Source organism: Oreochromis aureus, linkage group 2, assembly GCF_013358895.1.
Source record: "Oreochromis aureus strain Israel breed Guangdong linkage group 2, ZZ_aureus, whole genome shotgun sequence".
Lineage (NCBI taxonomy): Eukaryota > Metazoa > Chordata > Actinopteri > Cichliformes > Cichlidae > Oreochromis > Oreochromis aureus.
Window position 1 is genome coordinate 23,739,327 of NC_052943.1, and position 19,923 is coordinate 23,759,249.

The 19,923-nt window shown below is 38.7% G+C and overlaps 1 protein-coding gene across 2 annotated transcripts in view; it reads right to left on the reverse strand.

Moving 5' to 3' along the window:
- Positions 1-19,923, reverse strand: part of fstl5 (follistatin-like 5) — a 180,294-nt gene that overhangs the window by 34,410 nt on the left and 125,961 nt on the right. For both annotated transcript variants that reach the window (XM_039621131.1, XM_031757945.2), the window contains 2 exons: positions 6,961-7,122; positions 6,174-6,308 (listed from right to left, as the gene is read on the reverse strand). In XM_039621131.1, the coding sequence (XP_039477065.1) occupies positions 6,174-6,308; positions 6,961-7,122 (297 nt within the window). The remainder of the gene's footprint in view (positions 1-6,173; positions 6,309-6,960; positions 7,123-19,923) is intronic.

Consider the following 19,923-nt stretch of genomic DNA (forward strand, 5'->3'; position numbering starts at 1 on the left):
AGCAACTCTTCATACCAACTGTCAACATGGTGGTGGTGGAAGCATGATGATTTGAGCCAAAGGACCCTGCAGACATGAACTCCTCTGCATACCAAAGTATTCTGTTATTTAAAAGTGATACCCGTCTGTCTGACAAAACAGAAACTATTTTCTGGGAACTATTTCTGGCAACTGTCAAGCAGTCCCTTAGCTACATCTATTAATAATAGAGAATTAATAGTATATCAAAGTACTATATGCTTACTGTCTAATCTAATAGCTACACAAATGTAAAATAGTATCAACCTGTATGGGTTAATAGACAAATACATGTTAAATAACTTTAACATGAAGTCTGTCAACATGAAGTGGGACTGGGAACTGCATATGTAATGCAGTTTACACACACACCTTAAGTAAAATAGACAACCCTGCACGCTCCAAACATGAATCCTGAGATTATCTGTTTGCACTAATCATTATAAAGCCACGGTAAATCAATGATTATATTTTTTAAATAACAGCTGCTTGACAAACATTTCAATATTTACTCAGAAAATTTCTCAGGTAAAACCAGGTGCAGTGTACAACGACACTAGCTAAACCTGATTAAATTTGTTGTGTTAAAGTACAAGTACATTGTGCATTACAATACACATGAGCAGCTTAGACTCCTCGGTGTCTGTGCTCTGGCCTTAAACACTGATGTATTGACAACAGCTGGTAGCTTTCCTCTGAAATATCACCCATGGCAGCCTCTTATTGGAGAGCCCAATAGGAATATCTGTCCATCTGCAGAGGCTAATCAAATACCAAGATAATGCAAATGACAACAGGGGGTCAAAATTTAAACCTGCAACCCTCTCGCAGATTTAATGAGTTTTGTGTTTGTCTCACCTTTTTACACGAGCAGCTGCACAGACACAAACAAGTCTGAACTTATATTAGTCAGCCTTTCTCCTCTATGCTCAGATATTAAATTATCTGAGCATAGAGATGAATTCATTTATTATTTCTTAACAGACTGCACATGAAACATTACATATAATAGGTTGTTTTTCTGTTTTACATGCATGTATCTTAAATTTGTCATATCAGTTTATTCTCTTTTCTTGAGCTAGATAATTTCAGTATTCGGCTGTTTTAAAAACACATTTTAAATCTGTTTAATTAGTCAACACCTTATATGCCTTTTCCTTCAAGCCAGGAAAACCTTTAGATGGAGTGGGGACAGCTTAATAGTTTACTTTGTTTGCCACACACACACACAAACACACAGTTGTCAGCCGTAAAGCACCCTGTGATGGATCTGTGTTAAAAGCACTTTAGGAATAAATCTGACTTGACATGACCTCGTGTGACCATTAAACTAATTACACTTGTAAAGCTGAAGAATCCAATACCTCTTTGTCTTTCCCTTATACCAGACCACTTCTGTTTTCTATGTGAAGAGGACAGCGTTGTAGCTACAGTGTAAATTGATGAATGATGATTGGTTTTGATTGTACTGCTGTATTGAGTTATGAATGGAGGAATTACCAAGATCATAGTTTATTATTGTTTCATCCATAATCCTCATGATCAGCGCGCATATATTGTCCAGTTTGCACATGCCTGTATCGTTAACCTCTTGGATCTATTCCTGAATAATGCATGAATGTCATAGTTTCCATAATTGTCACTTTTCACACAGAAGGAAATGATCAGCTTCAGATGCATTTCCACTAGTATGCAATTTAGGCGAGGGAGCTGTCTTTATAGTTTGCATATGAGGCAACAAAGAACATCTCCTTGCTACCAGTAAATCCACCGGACTATTAACTGCACTATTCTTACACAGACTATGGATTAGAGATCTGTCAGATTTAAAATTGATTAATATCTGATCCAGCTGCATCAGACAGTTGCATGCCCACTGGTCAGGTAAGAAAAAGAAAAAAAGATGTGTCCTATCGAGATGTTTGTCCATATGCAAAAAGAACCATCAAATGCTGTTGTTGCTAAGAAAGCTGAGGTGATGGTTTAGTGTCGAACAGTCTGTATTTAACTATTTTTGTTTAATGTTTTTATATTAATTGCATTGATTTAATTTTTTTTCAAAGATTTGTTGGCTTGGCAACCTCAACATGATTAACAAAAACAGGCTGGAATAAACTGTTAAACTCTGCCAAATGACCATTAGTAACAACTTGAATGAATGTGCCAGTGTTCATCACATTAGGGCCACTCAGAGAGCTTGCTGGCAGTTTTATATTTGACATCATTTGTCCCCACAGTAGTGTTCTCAAAGATATTGAGGTAAAGCTACTACACGCACACACACACACACACACACACACACACACACACACACACACACACACACTTTTAAATAAGAACTGATGGATTTTTAGGGTTTTTACAGCTCATTGCAGCTTTTATAATGATGATATTTAACCTCCATGACCATTGTTGCTTAACAACAAGTCTATCCCATAAAGTAACTTGGCCATACATGTAAAATAACTTAAACAAAAGGTACAAATGATATTAAAGGGGAGTTACATTAGAGTTGATGCCAATTAGCAACATTTTTCAGCTTCCGAAATATCAACTCTTTGATATCCAAGATTTCAAAGCAACCTTAGACAACTTTCACATCTCTGCAGAAACTAAATCACCTGTGATCAAAACTGGAGCTACAACTGTCGAAAAAGAGAAAAAAAAGAAGCACAAAGATAATAATTTAATATAGTATGGCAATCAGTCTGGAAAATCATGGCTGCATATGCTCCATAAAGCACACCATGGTGACAAAGGGAAGAGAAGCTATCAAGATGAATTTAACTAACAGGATTATGATAGGCTGATAAAGACAAAAGGGTTGAAAAAATCCAGTTTAACAGGTGATTGTCCATCTTTGAAGTTTTTGTAAGATAGTTACTTTATTTTAATGATCCCATAGTTTGCATGCATCAGGGATATTTCTGACTTGACATGTTTTAACTGTTCTAATTACATCTGTAAGACTGAATACAATCCCCCCGCGTCCTCTTCCCATGTCTGTTTTTGTCTCAGGACCACACAGCATGAGAAGTACACTGATATTCTGTCACCGAAGAATACCTATGATTTTGGTGTTACTTTTATTATCAACATAGAACACTTTGTTGACAGTAAAAATTGACTCTTGGTGCACTAAAGACCAATATGTGCACAGATTTGAATCTACTAACAAGTCTTTTCTATGCATTCAAAGTAATTCAGTCTTACAGTGCAGTTTTTGTAGAATTGCCACCCCAGAACTGTATGCCTCTGTCAACTGAAGGCAAAGTTAACATCCTTCCATTCCTGTGTTTTGGTGATGAATAATAGCGAGAAAAGTATTTTTTCAGAAGACGGTGATGTCACATGAAGTTGACCTTGTGCGAAATGTTTTCATAATTGGAGGAGGAATTCTTGAATTATGCTCAAAAACATGTTTTGTAAGGTCACATGGAACTTGACCTTTGAAATTCTAGAGTTCATCCTTCACTCCAAGTGAACTTTTTGTGCCAGATGTAATGAAATTTCTTCCAGTGTTCCTGAGTTATTACATTCAGAAGAACAGAAAGGATTTACAGTAAACTCGGTCTTTAAACTTGAAAATTAACTCAGTTCATCCTTCAGTTGCAAATCCGGCCAGCAGGCTTGTGACAACACTTTGTAACTTAACAAGACCAAGACAAAATCACAAGGAACAAGTAGATCCACAGGTTCAAGTTCCATTTTTTTCTCGCAGTCTGTGGTTTCAATAAAATAATATGTGCAGGACAATGGGGTGGATGGATAATTGCCAGTGAGGGAAAATGCTACCTGCTGCCATACTGGATGCCAGTGAAAAGGAATAAAAACCTATTAAAACAAATGAATGACTCCCTCCATTGTAATGGATGCATAGACCCTACATAATAGGTGGACATAAAACAAGAGGTTGCTCTGAAGCCTGAAGCCTCAAGTTTGGCGTTTTCCCCATTGCCATCTTTTTGTTTTCAAACCAGACATGACAAGCAGAGAGTAGACCTGCCTGAGAATTCGAGAGATGCGCAGCGCTTAGATTGGCATAATAGGACCATGACTGACAAAATAAGCATCATGTTAGATTTAATAACACTTGTAAATAGCCACCGAGCCCATAAACCTATTAGGAAAATGTTTCCTGACATCAGAATAGAAAAGGTAACATATAGCAGAGTTCCAGCAAAGCTTTACAGGTAAAAGCCACCAGTCTAAACCAGACAAGTTTTACAACCAGAAAGAGCATCTTCTTTTTAATATATTTAAAAATAAATAAATAAAAAGAAAAAAAAAAGAAAGGGCATCTTCTCTAGTTATAAAAACAGGTTTGGTTATATGGAAGTGACACTTAGCAAAGATGCAGGTTTAAGGCAATCCTGTGTGGTCTTTGACTAAATAAATAGATCATTAATAAGCTGAAATCACTGATATCAATAGAATGACATTTGTGTATTTACCACACCTTAAGTGCCAATGAAAATTGACGATCATGCATTTTAAAGTTCCCTTGTGAATTTTAATTGGGTGTTCCCTTGTGTGTGAAATGGATGTGTATTTGTTTTAGAAATAGAGGTACGTGTTTGTGGAATGAAGGCTTTGTGAGCTGACACCCCACATTAGCCTCAGGCTCATAGAGGCAGCCAGTTCAGGAAAAATAGACAGTCAGCTTCTATTTGCTCACTTAACTGGTATCTGAATAAAGGGGACAATCTCATGGGAAAAGCAGAACGGGTCAAGAATGCAGTCTTCAGATATCCAAGACAGACAACAGCATGTGTAGTAAAGTCTGTCTTTTCCTGTCTTTCTCTTTCGTAATGTAGTAGTGCAACCTTGTCTGCCTGTCAGCTGACATCCCTTTGAACTCACTCCAAAAGGGTCTGCCATATCTAACTCATAGCACCATTTTGCCCGCGGTAGAGCTTCAAAGGCTTCAAAGCATAGGAGTGACTTCTGACCTCACCAAGTATGATCCTCTGATGCGTGACAGGCGGGGCGGAGGAGGAAGTGTCGTACTGTAGGGATCGCATCTAAACGCACCGGGTCTGGCAGGTGACGGTGTGGGACAGGGTGTGCGTGATGTGTGACCGGACTGCAAAGTTGAAGCGTGTGTTGTTTGGGAACTTTAATTACCCACAGGAAAATACAACACACTAACAACTGGTCATAGACCCCAAAGACAGATTTTGACATTTCTGAGAAGGTCAACGTTAATTAGAGTGTGTGATTCCACTCACGAAGAGGAATCAGAAGAGTTTGTTTAGACTGTAAAAGCTTCCAAATACGAATAAGATGATTATCAGTGCCCTCAAGTTACATGCAGGCAGTTGACAGTTACCTTATCAATTAATAAGGGTATTAAAAAAAAAAAAAACATGGTGACGTGGATCATGGTTATGGATAGAGATGTTTTCCCCTCATCAAATTTCAGGATCAAAAATTATGTTTTACATTTACATAATTGCAAATTTAATATATTTGGTTTACGTAGTGTTTTATAGAACAAAGAATTATTTTAAGATTTTCCCTTATGCTTGTGATTATAGAATAAACAGCAACTGATTTATTCATAAATACATTACAGCTGCACTTATTACTTTCATAACCGATTAATCTACCATTTCTTCTAAGATTAATCAACTATTTATTATGCAAATGTCTCAAAATGATGAAAAATTACTACACCCGAGGTGAATTTTATCTGTTCAGAAAGCCATCACCACAAGATGCTCAATTAATGATCACTTTTACAAAAAAGTGCAAGTAGAAAAGGCAAGAAACAGAACATGTTTGTCATTTCTGGAACTAATAATTAATCAGTTAATTAAATTATTCTTGTCAGCACTAATAGAAATTCTGATTGGTTTGATCCCTAGTGTATCAAGGCAGACGCAGATGCAATATGAGGAACACAAATGGCATGATAGTGGATGAAAGGGTAAAAGAACAACTCTCCCTGCTTTCAAGCCAAGAGACGGAGAGTAAAGATAGTATCACCATTACTCCTCTTCCTTCATCGCAGCATCACAGGATATAAACTATTAAGAGCTGACAGGATAAATTATTAAGAGCTCCATTTGCATGGCTCCATTTTCCCCCTGAATAAAAAAAAAAGAAAAAAAAAGAAAAAAGCAGACACTGACATCATGACTTATACATACAAGTTTTGCGCGCAGAGTCCTCAACAAAGAGCGAAGAGATGTCCTCGTCCACGCCGGCCTCATTTTTGGCGATACAGGTATAGGCGCCGGTGTCCTCAAAGTGTACGTTGCTGATGTGAACCTCGCTTCCATTAGCTGCAAGGGACAACAGAACAGGAGGGAAAGACAAAAATAAAAAGACAATTTTCCTTCAGGAAAGAGATAAAAGGTGACTTCAATGTTACCATCCTCTGCTACCATTATATAACAGTTATGTGTTTGGAAGAAGGGTGAAAGGTTTGTTTCGGGGAGATTTCAAAAAGGTGGGAGTTCAAAGTAAGAATGTGGCACATGCTGTGTTTCTGTGAGATCTGGGACAGTTTTCTGCTCTGTAGCTTTTGTAAGCAACCTGAGGGGAAAAGCAATCTTCACTATTTATTCTGAGAATCAAGTGACACTTGATAACTTTACTTCTGAGCCTTTGATATAGAATTTGGACAAAAGACTTTGACGTTGTGCATCTTTTGGTGACATCAATCTAACAATGCCTCCTGTTCAAACAAACAGCTTCACAGTAAAATTAGTCACAAGAACCAGTCTTCAAGCAGCTACTGAACTAACAGGACAAATGTGTGAGAATATTAGAAATACATGCAATCATCTATGTCACCCAGTCCTCTTTGATACATGAAGTGATGGCAACCATGTTCAGATATTAGCATAAAAAGTGTGAGAGTGGTGGTAAAAACAATTACAGAAAAAGTAAATGCACAGGTGCACTTGCAGTAAACTCATTACTCCTGTTTACCTTGCAGAGTGAGCTGTTTGGACAGCTTGGTTGTGATGTCCATGCCATTCTTGAGCCAGGACAGCTGGGGGCTGGGGATGCCCTCTGCATGGCAGCGGAGGCTGGCAGTGACACCCGGCTCCCTGGCTTGGCTCTCTGGATAAACTCGGATGACAGGAGGAACTGAAAGATGGTGTAAGAGAAAAGAGACAGCATAGAGAAATGAATGAATGCTGCTGCATCACTCACTGCTGTTTACATTAGAATCAGTTAAGGAGTTGGATAACCTTATTGAACAAGAAGTTTTCAAGAAGACAACAAGTTCTGAACTTATGGCTCAGAATTAGCATAAACTATCAATAGGATTGAGTGCATTTGCAGCATTACCGAATGCCTTTAGATAAGGTTAATGTGCTCCACAAAGCCAAACAAATCAGATAGATAAATAAGGGAGGGAACCTCTGTTCACTTGGTAGCTATTGATTTTCTGTAACCTCCTGTCAGGAAGGAGATGAGGTGATAGAAGAAGAGAAAACAAAATCTGTACAGAAATAAAAAAAAGGTAAAAGCTAAATGTCGCTCTCTTCTCCAAACTGTTCCAAAAGCTTACTTGGCACATTTCTGCACACGGTGCTACTGTCATGCTGCTGTTTCACTTGTTTACCCTACCCTGAAGCAAAGACAAACAAAAATATCTCTCCGACATATTGTACTTCCAAGAACCATAAATTAACATAAATCAATAAAACACACAAATACATTAATAATATGCATTTATGCATTGGCTGAGAATTATGCCACAAATTTTGCTCTACACCCGGGGGCCAACTTGTTAGAGCCCTGCTCCACAAAACATGGAAAATATCAGAAGAATGAATTTGAATAATCCTTTATAGACGGAAGACTTCTCTGAATAGCATAACAATGATAAAACCTTTCAGAGGCATAGCGGTATGTCTGAGGAGACTCTTTCACTGGAATGGTGACTCAAACTTGGACAGTGACAATGAACTGTTTACAGAGCATCCATAAAAATGCAGCATGATTCATTCCACAACAGCCTGTCACATATAAGGATGACAACCTGGCAGCAGTTAAAGTAGAGACATCAAATGTCTCTATCTTGCCATCTTGTTCTGAGCGATCCCTTTTGAGTCTCTGTGGCCCAAATCAGCACCTCCTTTTTTCCCTCTCTTTCCTGAAACAGACTTCAGAGACGTGAGCGGAGGATGGAAGCAAGAGTCTTGGCAGAAGCAGAGAAGGCAGACGTGCTGTAGAGACCATTTCCTGTGGGCACTGGGTTAGAGGAAGTCTTTACTCAGCCAGGTGAGTGAAAGGACTGAAGATTACTGCCATGGCCATCTGGTAACCACAGCACTCCCGGGCTTTGGAGCTCCCGTCAACCCGACTGCCAACACACTGTCCACAGTGGGCCACAAGGGTTCTTATGGCACTCAGGTTACCTTACCAATCACAGCCACACAGACACTCCGCTTATGCCAATGCCTCTTAGCAGTTACAATGCTGATTGCATAGAACTCTGGGAGACAATTATTTTGTACAATCATTTGAATAAAGTTTATTACTCATGCTTAATATCCTCACAGATGCGTACACAATCCCCCAAAAGATCTGTTTCTTTCTTTTGTGTGTCTGTGTGTGTGAGAGAGAGAAAGAGCTGGGGTGGGGTGAAGAGCATAAGTTTTACAATCCTCCTTGCTTATCTGTTTTTGTGCCATATGCTTACTGTAAATCACTCTGTGACTGCCTTGTTTGGTGAAACAACTTGTTTACTTGGTAAATACAAGCTGTTCAAAAAGGAAGCTCGAATCTACACCTGCGTCCTTATATCAATCAGCCTGAATACACAAACCATAAAAATCATTTTTAAAAATCACATTTTATGTGACTTTTATGTCAATTAGCACCTTACGATTGCAAAACAATCATATGTGATTCATATTTGGTCAGTGCTCTGGTTAATCTCCTTGTGCAGCCATAAACTGTTCCTATAACTCCTGCTACATGCCAGCTGCACCCTGGAAGTCCCGTTCTGACCATGTGCAATTTTACCATGAACCTCAAAACTTGCGCAAACATCAGATTTTGTATGAAACTGACCCCATTTTTAAAATCGTCCGTGGAGATGAGTCAGCTGCAGAAAGCGTGACCATGAACATGGTTGTTATTTGTTTATAGTGTTCACAGGGCTGTTCAACGTGACTATGTAGCCCACAATCAAACAGTCAATGGCAAGCTCTACAGTAATGTCCAGAAGTGCAAGGAAAACAACCTGAACTGTGACACAAACATCATCTCAATGTGGAGCTGCACCTGCAACATGTGCAGGAGATCCAAAAGTGATGCACCTCCAAGGAGCAAGAACGAGATATGCAACAAGCGATCCAAACAGCAGAGAGTCTATGAGAGTTATGTCTAGACTAAAGTTAATATATATATAACATTTTATGTGTAACGTATTATTTCCCATCTAGCATCAATGTAGAATTTAAGAGTCCAGCTTTGTAATACTTTGTAAAGTGTGTACAAACACACCTGCAGTGAGATTATAATTGACATTTTGAAATACCACGTCATGTTTGGTATCATATTTGGTTTCAGAAGCTTGCAACCTTTATCTTACTGAGCTATAATACTTCAGGTGGCATTTATTAAAATTCTTTTGATAAATTAAAAAATAATTTTAAAATAACTACAAATCATATGATACTAAAAAAGGGCGAATGCATTGCATAGCTAATACATCAAGCACAAGAGAAGGATCTAATTAACCAGGTTTCTTTATGTACAGTGCTAATGTCATTGTCATATCATTGTCATGTAAATTTAATCACTGTGAAGTGAGAAATGATGATTTGAATAAATAGAATGGATTTTAGTATTGGAAAATGTAAATGAAGCCACTGTATGGGCAGTATTTCCTCACCGTGCTCTTACTGTGTTTCTGACTGAATTCATTGTAGTTAAATTATAAGATGTTAAATTTCTTTATAGATTTTTCTACTAGTGCATATTAGACTGAGTGGCGGGATGTATTTTTTGCGTGGAGGTGTTAAAGAAAGAGGGTCATGACAAAAATGGCATGTTCTTGGCCCACAACAACAACCCATTAATCAACAGCTGTATAGCGCAAGCATGGATCAGCCAGGTTCCCCTGAGTATCCCATCATTAAAAACCTCTCAGGCAGTCTGACAAAGCTGTGTTAATTAGTGTGTTGGAATTAAAAGAAGAAGAAAAAAGATCCTCAAGGCTTTTAAAAATCTAAGAAAATAACAGCTAACAGGGCTGTGGAAGGGGGCAGGTATGGATGTCTGAGGCAGGAGTTGCTCTGTGACATCCCGAGGTCACAGAAAGATGGACGACTACATAGAAAAGCAGCTTACTATGACACAGAGTGCTTTTTATAAGTGGAGGACTTGTCACCTACAGAATCCCAAGTAGATATTAAGACCAGGCCATGGTGGTCTGGAGCCATGTCAGTTAAAGCCTTTGCCTCCAGCAAGTTCTCGAGGAAAAAGCAATGATAGATAGATACCGTTCTCATCCTCCCATCTGCGACTACTGCAGAGAAATGCAAGGGTCTAAAATGAAAGGATAAAGTCTGGTGAGACCTCTGGAGCCATGAAAGGCACAAGTCCAAACCCTGGCAACAAAAATGAAAAGTAAGAGAGGGGTGAAGAATAAAATGTGTAAATGCCTGTGAATCACAAGGTCTACCAGCATAAATTTGAAAATGACTGTCTCACAGACTCCCACTCAGGCCGGGGTTGGGGAAGTGGATCCCACACCTCTGATTTGAAGGCATTAACATTATTTTTTTTTAACTCATAGTGCAATAATATCACTTAGTTTCAAGCTTAAGCTCTTTAAAGTACATCACAGAAGTACAAATGTAAATGTATTCTAAATGCTGCTTGCTTGATGATGCTCTCTACTGGCCCAGACCCAACAGGATTTTTCTTGTTAATTACATTTGCAAAAATTGGGGACTTGAAGAAAATGTCATTAGGCATTCAGTGGTATTTTACTGATAGCTGAAAGTAGTGCTAAAGAGTGTGAAGGAAAAAGGAAAAAAATACATTCATGTAGCTCCATCAGCTGCTTCGCAAAGGTTTAGTGATGGTTTAATAAACAAATCCACACGTTAATACTGTAATTTATGCTTTTGGAAGATGAACCAATACCATCATTATTTCTGTCTTAGCCGGTATAAAATATATACGCTTAAACAGGTCAATAAGGCTGCTATAAGACTACTCAAACCAATAAAAGATGTAATTTAGAATCTACAGATAGTTTAATTTTATTGTCTCTGATAGACAGACATTTATTAGATTTACAGCATAACAATACCTTTATAAGCCTTAATACAGCCTGAGATATCCAGCAGAGATATTTTTTGAAATTCAAAGGTGGAGGCAACAGAGGCTTTGAGCCTTTAGAGGCCAGGCGCTCCAACTCAGGAACAAGCTGTCTGAGGGGATCAGACGTAGTAGCTCTTTGTCTTATTTTAGGTTTTAAGTTTTGAGTCATCAAAGTGTGTTATATGTTTAATCTATGTTTTGATACAATAATGTTTTCACTCCGCTCTTTTTTTTTCAACTTTACAACTATTATTTCTTTATCATTATCATCATCATTAAGAATTAAAACAGGACTATAAATAAATTTGTATTAAAAATACTAGTATCCATTCATTTTTGCTATTTTAATGTGATTTCAAAGATACCAAATATGATATGATCACATTTTTTTAGTCTTCACTCTCAGTCTGAAACAGGTGTTGAAAAGTGGCAGCCAGGTTGTGATCAGGGTGGTCTTTTGCTAAGGCCAATACAGTATATAGAAATATCTTCTGATACTATTGAGACTGATGGAAAGTGGATAGCATGAGATTGCGCTCACATTTCATCCAATTTTTGAGTAAATTGCTTGTGTGATTTCAGAAGGTGGAACTGGTTGGCGCTTTCAGCTGGAGGTCTCTGAACTACGATCTAATCATAGCTGGTAACAACACTACAGGAGTCCAATAGATTACAGTCAAAGTATATTTTCAGCATGTACAGGTGCAATTACACAGTAAGTAAGAGTGGGACTAATCAGTGCTGTGATGGGTATACAGCGGCTTGCGCAGGCAGACCAGCAATTGCAGGTGTGTGGGTCCTCTGTTGGTTTCATGGACCTAGTTCAACTAAACATCTGTGATGGGAAGGAATCACTGCCTGCCAAAAGTTTTGTAACCTAGCCTAGTTTTTCCAACTTTTTTTATTCATGAAGGTGTTCAGCACAACATAAATACATAATTAACTATGTAAGAGCAGGTTGAGGTTACGTAAGGCTGAAAATTCCCCCCATGCATGAATTGTTAAGATTTGTATCCAAATTATTTTGGGATATTTTACTTGAGAACGTCGATATACTATGCATTTGTGAACACACGATGCAAAATGTTTCATTGTGCTATATCTAAAAATTCCCGGATCCTGAGCTGGATCAACTGCATCTGGGCTGCAGATGTTTAGGTTTTGTCTTTTCAAAAAGTTATTGTTTAAAAAGAGACTTGTTTATTCTTCGTCTTGGAATCCTTGACTTTGTAGCAATTGTTTCAAATTCCAAACAACTTCTAAAGGATGTTTGCAATAAAATTACATGTGCTGTAGCGCAGCATTTAAATAACATTTGAAAACACTGCATTATAGAATAAAAAGGAGAATGCTGTGACTTTGCAGCGTTGCGTCAGATTTCTAATACTAAAGTTTCTGAGGATATATCAGTATGAATAAGTATTAATAAAAATGGGATTTCTACCTGTCATAAGTCATATTTAGCAATGGGAGATATCAGCTCTCACCTCTTCTTTAGACCAGAAAAGCTATTCAAATAGCAGAGCGGTGCATTTCCTCTTGCAAATTTCCCTGTCAAATATACAGCTTATGTATCATGACTGCGAAAATCTGACTGCTGTCTATCATTTACAGCCTACAGTTGTTACTCTGAGCTGAAAAGCAGGTGTGGAGGGCTGAAACCTGCGTAGGAGGTGCCAAGTTCTATCAATGTTGCCATAATTCCCAGTGGCTGCCCACAGAGCCCAATAAAGGTCACTGCTTAGTTAAAGGCCTATTATTTGAGAAAAAGCTCATGTCAGTGAATTCCCCATGTGACTGTGCGAATGTGGGGGAGAAAGCCCATCCTGCCCTGCTGCAGATATCTATTAATGCTACCGGGGTTCCGAACGGTCACTGGTAGCGTTCGATAAGTCCACCAAGTTATTTCATTCCCACCTGAGGTAGAATGAATTAATTAAAATGTGGTGAGCCAACCGTGCACATCTATTAAATTAGAAAAAAAGAGGGAAAGTTTTGTGTGGTGTTGGATGAGAGCAAATTGAAATGTTGAATTGTGGCACTGCAATAACTGAAAGTCATACTTAATGTATGTAATTAAGTTCAAAACAAATTTAGCTAATATTATCGGGAGAATTGGGATAATTGTTAGTTTAGGAGAAGCACTGTTTGCTTCGAATAGCAATTAACTACAAAGTGTGTTTGTGCATGTGTGTATGTGTGTGTGGGTTATTATGAGTTTAATGGGTGAAACTTTTAAACTAATATAATCATTTAAAGTAAAGTATTACAGCACATTCGTTTACAGTTTAATAAGTGCCCAGGGGACTATTTTTGCATGTTCTACCCAGTTTTCTCCCAGTGTTACCATTCCAGGAAAACACCACAGATACCTGAAAAGAGGAGTTCCCCTGATAAAAAGAGTAGAGGCATGCGAGCATATGTAGCTTCAAGCTTTTGGCTTTAAAATTGTCATCAGGAATAATTGGATGTGCTTACAAAGCAACAGATAATGATACCAGGTGTGCCATCTGATTGCTCGATTCCATCAATTAGGCTCCGTGTCCACACACATTGGATTTTGCACCGGACGCGCCCATGACCCATTTTTTAGAGCACTTCTTGAGTGTTTATTTTTGTCTGGTTACAAAACATTCAACATCTTGAGTGTGGTCATGTTCCTAAAATCACACTTTTCAACTCAGAGTGCCAAGAGTGCAGTGAGCTGTGCACTGGAAATGCTGAGCTTCCAAGGATTTGTACGGAACAGAAAAATAAATGCTGCTGATGCAAAACCTCTGCCTGCAGACACAGATCGTTATGGTGACAATGTTACGTCTATTTTACTTATTATTTAAATGAATAGTTAAAACAGTGTTACAGTATCAATATCTTCTCTAGTGCAACAAATTCAGAATAATCAGAATTTAAGATTCTTTATTTTAGGGTTTACTTATTGATGTAGCCATTAAGAGTGGTCATGGCTTAGTAATATTCGTTGACCGCCATCATTTCAATCTGAAGGTCAAGATGAAGAAATTTATGCAGCAGGACTCAGAATCATTCTTGTGGAGCGTAAACAAAATTTCTGCTTAAGAAAATCTCACTATACATTTGCTATATACTGTTAATGGTTAAAATGTCTCTTTTTTTTGTTTAAATTATGCGTGTAGAGTGATTTTCTCTCATTCTTTAAAGAAAAAACAATATCAGAGTTGTATTTTGTTTTAAATGTAGTTTTAAATGAAATTAACACGGTTTATTTGATGTTGAGAGCACTGTGTGTTTCTGAAGACACAACTGCTGTTTGTTAGCTGTTACTTTCTGACACCTTTGTTTGTTTCCAATGATTATGTCAACTGAAAGCCTGAAAATATGCTTTGACAGTATAGCTACTCTGATAGAGTGGTATCTAATGACACAAAATGTAGCTTGAAGACTTTTGACAAAGCCTGCCTTCTCCCACAGTAAATCCAGCTCTTTCACCAGAGTCCCAAAAACAACAGAAAGTGTACACTCATCCTTTCGAAAATCCCTCTCTCACACAGTCCATCAATGCATATGCACATACTCGATTCCTGCGTGCAAATCACCATTTTCTTTGCCCAGACATTCGTGAAAACGAAAAGAGCGAGGCAAGCAGGGGGATTTTTCCACTCAAAACTCAATTCAGACAAGATGTGAGAAAAGTTGCATTCTGATGTGTTTCTGAGAGTGTCAGGAGAGCCACTGCCAGGAGAATGCGACACAGCAGGGCTGACAGCTCCATCATAAAGCTCCCCAGCCAGTCGTCAATCACTCAGCAAGGCTCCCGTCGGCCATGGCGCTCCAGAAGATGAGCAGGCGTGCAGAGACACACATACACAAACAAGCGTGGCGCACACAAACACCATGGCAGGAGACCACTTCACCATCACACGACTGGGAGATTTCCAACTAAGCCTGGCAGTCTTGGTACAGAACTTCAGTCAAATTGAACTTGTGGCTCATGCTATTAAACACACACAGACGCACACACTCTTAATAACACACATGAGCCTCTGCACATCTCCCTATGACACCGACTCATACGCCACCTTGAAATACTGTCCACACACATCCACAGCCACACACCAGGACAAATATGCACACCACGATGAAAGCTTTCTCTCTCGGTTGTGATTACTCTTTCACCTGCATGCCTCCCATGGATATGTGGAAGTAATCAAGCTCAGAAAACAGTTTGGTCCAGAGCCTGAATCCAGTGCACTATGTGAAAAATCACAAAGCAATTGAAAAAGTACTTTCCAAGGGTAAAACAAAAGTAAGACTGCTAGGACTGTTATTAAAAAAGATCTGGAATGGAAATTAAGTATAATGGATCTCTAAGGAATACCGCGATGCTGTGTTTATATGCTGTTTCTTTTCGGTCTCAAAAACAGTAATGTCTGTACGTGTGCACAGGGGCTGGGCTACTTTTTCCTCATTTAATGTGTGTTCTCTATCTGATTCATTATTTACAACAAGGAATTTAAATAATACAATTTAAATTAGGGAAATTTGGTCCATGGGGCACCTGCTGAACATAACAATAGAAAGCAAAAACAAAGAAACTAAAAAAGAACAGATGTTTTGGTTTTTCTTTTTTTTCTGTGCAAAGATACAACTAGAGTTATAATAGTTGTAATAGTTCTTTGATTATAAATTCAGTTCCAGTAAAATGCAAATAGCTGATATGAATGAGACCTATTTTGCTATTTTATTTACTGTAATTTGTACCGGAATCTTTTATTTTGAAACAAAAATTACTTAAAGGAAGCACTGAACAGTCATGTCTCAGCCCAAGATACTTAAAGCCTTGGACCAGCTTGTTCCAGCCATCATTATCATAGATTTAGTGTTCAGAAACATCACAGATAACTAAGTAATTTGTAAGTTAATAACTTAACTTATTCAGCATGTGTATTTTTTTCTGTACAGCTCTCATATGCTGTCTCGCTAAGTTCACCAAAAGTTTGAAGTATGGCAACATCCATACATCCAGTGTCAGCTAAGAAACAAGCATATTTAAACTGTATATGGCTCAAAGTTATTGAATACACCATAACAGTCTTAATCCTTTAAAAAGATGTCCACATATCAATGGGTTGTATTACAGTAGCTATTTCCTTTTTGATTAAAGGTCTATGGTTTATGTGTTTAATGTACCCATAATAAAAACAACCATGCAATTATATAGATTTAAGAACTAAGATCAAATGTCCAACATGTATAGTTCTTGGCCAAATTATTGAAGAAAAGAAAAAAGACTCACACAAATCTGGTATACATGAAATAGCTCATTTTTCCTAAACTACTCTATCTCTGATATTTTGTGTGTCTGGTTACCTGTCTCTGTTTGACAGAGCCAGAACTTCCACAGGTGACAACCCCCCTAAAACCCCCAACCAGACACTCCAAATCTACACGTCTGTACACTCTGTCTGAACTGCTCTTCAGCACCTACGCACAGCAACACTCAGACCCTTTTCTCTCATCAAAATCCAGCAGTGTGTGGGCAACCCACTGGTTCTCTAGGAAAAACTCCAACACAGCAGCATTCAGCTAGGGGCTTGTAAGTATTCACACATCCAAAGAGCAGCAGCGGAAAAACAGACAGTCCAGTTTCAGTCAAGGTTTATGCTTCCTGAGCTTCTGCATAGGTAAGCTCTCATGGGTTAAGCTCCACCTCTAGCGCCATTTCTCAGAAATATGACTTCTTTCAGGCCCCAAGGGGCTATTTTGGAGCAAGGGATTAGCACACCAAGATTCACACCACACCTACCACCTATAGCTAACCTCAGGGTTCATAACAAGACCCCATGGGTATATGTTAGGTTCAGCAGGTCTCTGAATCCCCATTAGTGTGCCCTCCCTTTCGCACCATACACCCTACCACGAGCTCTTAACCCCCAACAACACGACTTCCAGGGGTCACAGGGCACATAAACAACAATATTAGACGGTATCATCAATTCATTCTTGGATAAAAGTAAAAACCAAACTCCATTCATACACAAAATGCACATGCCAACTTTTGACAAAAGATACTACCTCTCACATTTAACACTTCAAAAATGCATATGTTTTGAAATTATTTTCCCCCCCGAATGAAAGCAGCTTTGTAGAGAGGGAAACAAAATGTATTTTTCCAGGAGGAAAATTGGTTGGTGTATTTGACGATTCAACCAAGACTTTCATTAATTTACCCCAAACAACAATTTGTTTTCTGCTTAAGTGCCTGGGAGAGTGGGCAAACTTTGCAGCCACAGTATAAATGAGATTCAGCTCTATTGATTCATGTGGGTAAAGTGGGGTCAACGCAAAACAGAAAGAAAGGAAGACAAAAAAAAAAAGAGCCGGCACAACAGAGTTACAACAACAAATAATCACGACAAAATAAACACCTCGAGGATAATAGTGTACACTGAAGATAGCATTGCAGTGTCTTCATTAAGATGGGGTGAACAATAGGAGGCAGCTAGCTGTCAATAAAAGCATGCGGACAATAGATGAAATGCTTGTATAAAATCCATGAGGGACATTTTGATGAGTCAGTTTGTGTGGGTAAAAAGGGATCAAAACCAAAACTTCTTAATGATCTTCCGCACTTTGCACTCCGCTTACAACATAGAAACCTCTCTGCTCTCAGACGTCTTCACTGGGAAATCAAAAAGTTCCCCTAAATGTACATCCAGTCTAAATTTCATTAGTTGCTCAGAATAAAACTCTAAATGTATATCTTGCCATTCTCTTGCGGCCCCAAGAGTGATGGACAGCATTCTGAATGCACTTCTCCAGGATTACCCTATTTCAGCTGTTTTTTAATTGAGTTTTAGAAAAGCTCAGTAGCCATGGCAGGATGATAGCAGGTCCTCTGAGGCTTCACCCAGACTAAGCATGTGAAACTCATAGTCTTCAGTAAAAAGGTCATCTGGAAGTTAGAGTATTAATTACAACCAAAAGTCACCGGCCTCATGAGGGTCCCCATTTTCCATATACACAATACTGGGTTTATTAGGGCCTGTGTTTCTTTGCAATTAACCTCAGAGTAATCTTCTAGAAGAATGATAATGAGCCAAGTGTCTGTCAAAAGTAATGAAGATCTTGAGCTTTCCGCACTGACACATTGTGATTTTTTTTTTAATACATTCAGCTCATTAGGGGCAGTATGGAAGAAAAGTGTCTCATTCACACAAACTCGCCCTCTTCACCTTTGTCCTCTCTTTACTGCTCCTGTGTCAGTCTTTGCACCGTTATTCCCTGTACTGACTATCCCAAACCAATTAGTAAAAAGTAGATAATATACTGAACTGGTATTAGTTCTAAATGAAAGTGAGGTCACATTGACTTGTGCACAAATGAAAGGAGAATACTCTAAAAAGGGGTGCAGTGCACAAAATAATAATAAAAAATAAATCTGTGAGAATGAAACTATCAGTTAGCCAGCCATGGCCCTACAGCCATTCAGTATTTCACTGGACCTGAACATGTAAATCCTCCACCGAGGTGGGGCAATCAGTCAAGAGTGACGCCGCAGAGAGATATGTAGTAGAGCTCAGCTCTATACACAATGACACCTGCTGGACTGAATGATGATTTTATTTTAAAATGCTTTCTCTGAACAAGTTTAAAAACATAGCAACAGAGCATACATAACAGAACCTTGACCATCAGTAACTGTCATCAGAATCACACCACCTCGCTTCATTTTATCATTGTCACGATTCAAGAAGGCTGGTCTGTCTTTACTCATTTGCATGGAATCCTGGGTACTGGGGCTTCTAGTCTGTTCTTTACTCAACTTCAACTTTCCCACACTGCCAAAATTAATTCCGTCATCACTCTGGTCCAATTGGGGTTTTTTTTTTTGGGGGGGGTTGCCTGCCTTCTGTGAACCAATCAGCTAGTGCTAGATCTAACAATTTTAATTACTGGAAGTCTGGTTTTGCATTCTCTGCCACTCAGGAGACCAGTGTTGGGACTAACGCGTTATTAAGTAACGCGTTACAGTAACTACGTTATTATTGTGGTAACGAGCACGGTAACTAGTTATTTTGCCAAAACCAGGAACGCGTTACTCGTTACTGGGATTTAGATAGGCTCGTTACTCGTTACTTCGTGTGGTGGATATCGCGGAGCTTCCACAGATTCAGTAACATTAGCAAGTGGTGGAAGCCAGCAGGTGGATGAAGGAAAAGGGAGGCAAGAGGAGAGACCCGAAGCGGCCGCCGGTCCGCGTGTCAGGTGAACTGAACTTCAGGTAAGAAGTTATGACCTGCAGTCTATCTGGGTCAGATATAAACCAAGTTTAGTTGGAGTTTATTTTCGGTATGCTGACTTTTTCGTACTGCGTGCTAGCTAGCATGACGGAGTTTCTATACAGCTGGGTGGGTGCTATGTTACTGATGTTGAACTTTTTTTGTTCATACAGTTAATTATTAGAGTTGCCAACCATCCCGTAAAAAACAGAATCGTCTGGTATTCAGAGAAAATATTACGCGTTTCATACTGAGGTGAAAAGGAACACAGTTTGTCCCGGACTTCAGCTACAATGAAAAAGACACAAAGCTGGAGCTGCACAGCTGCCTCTTCTTCTCT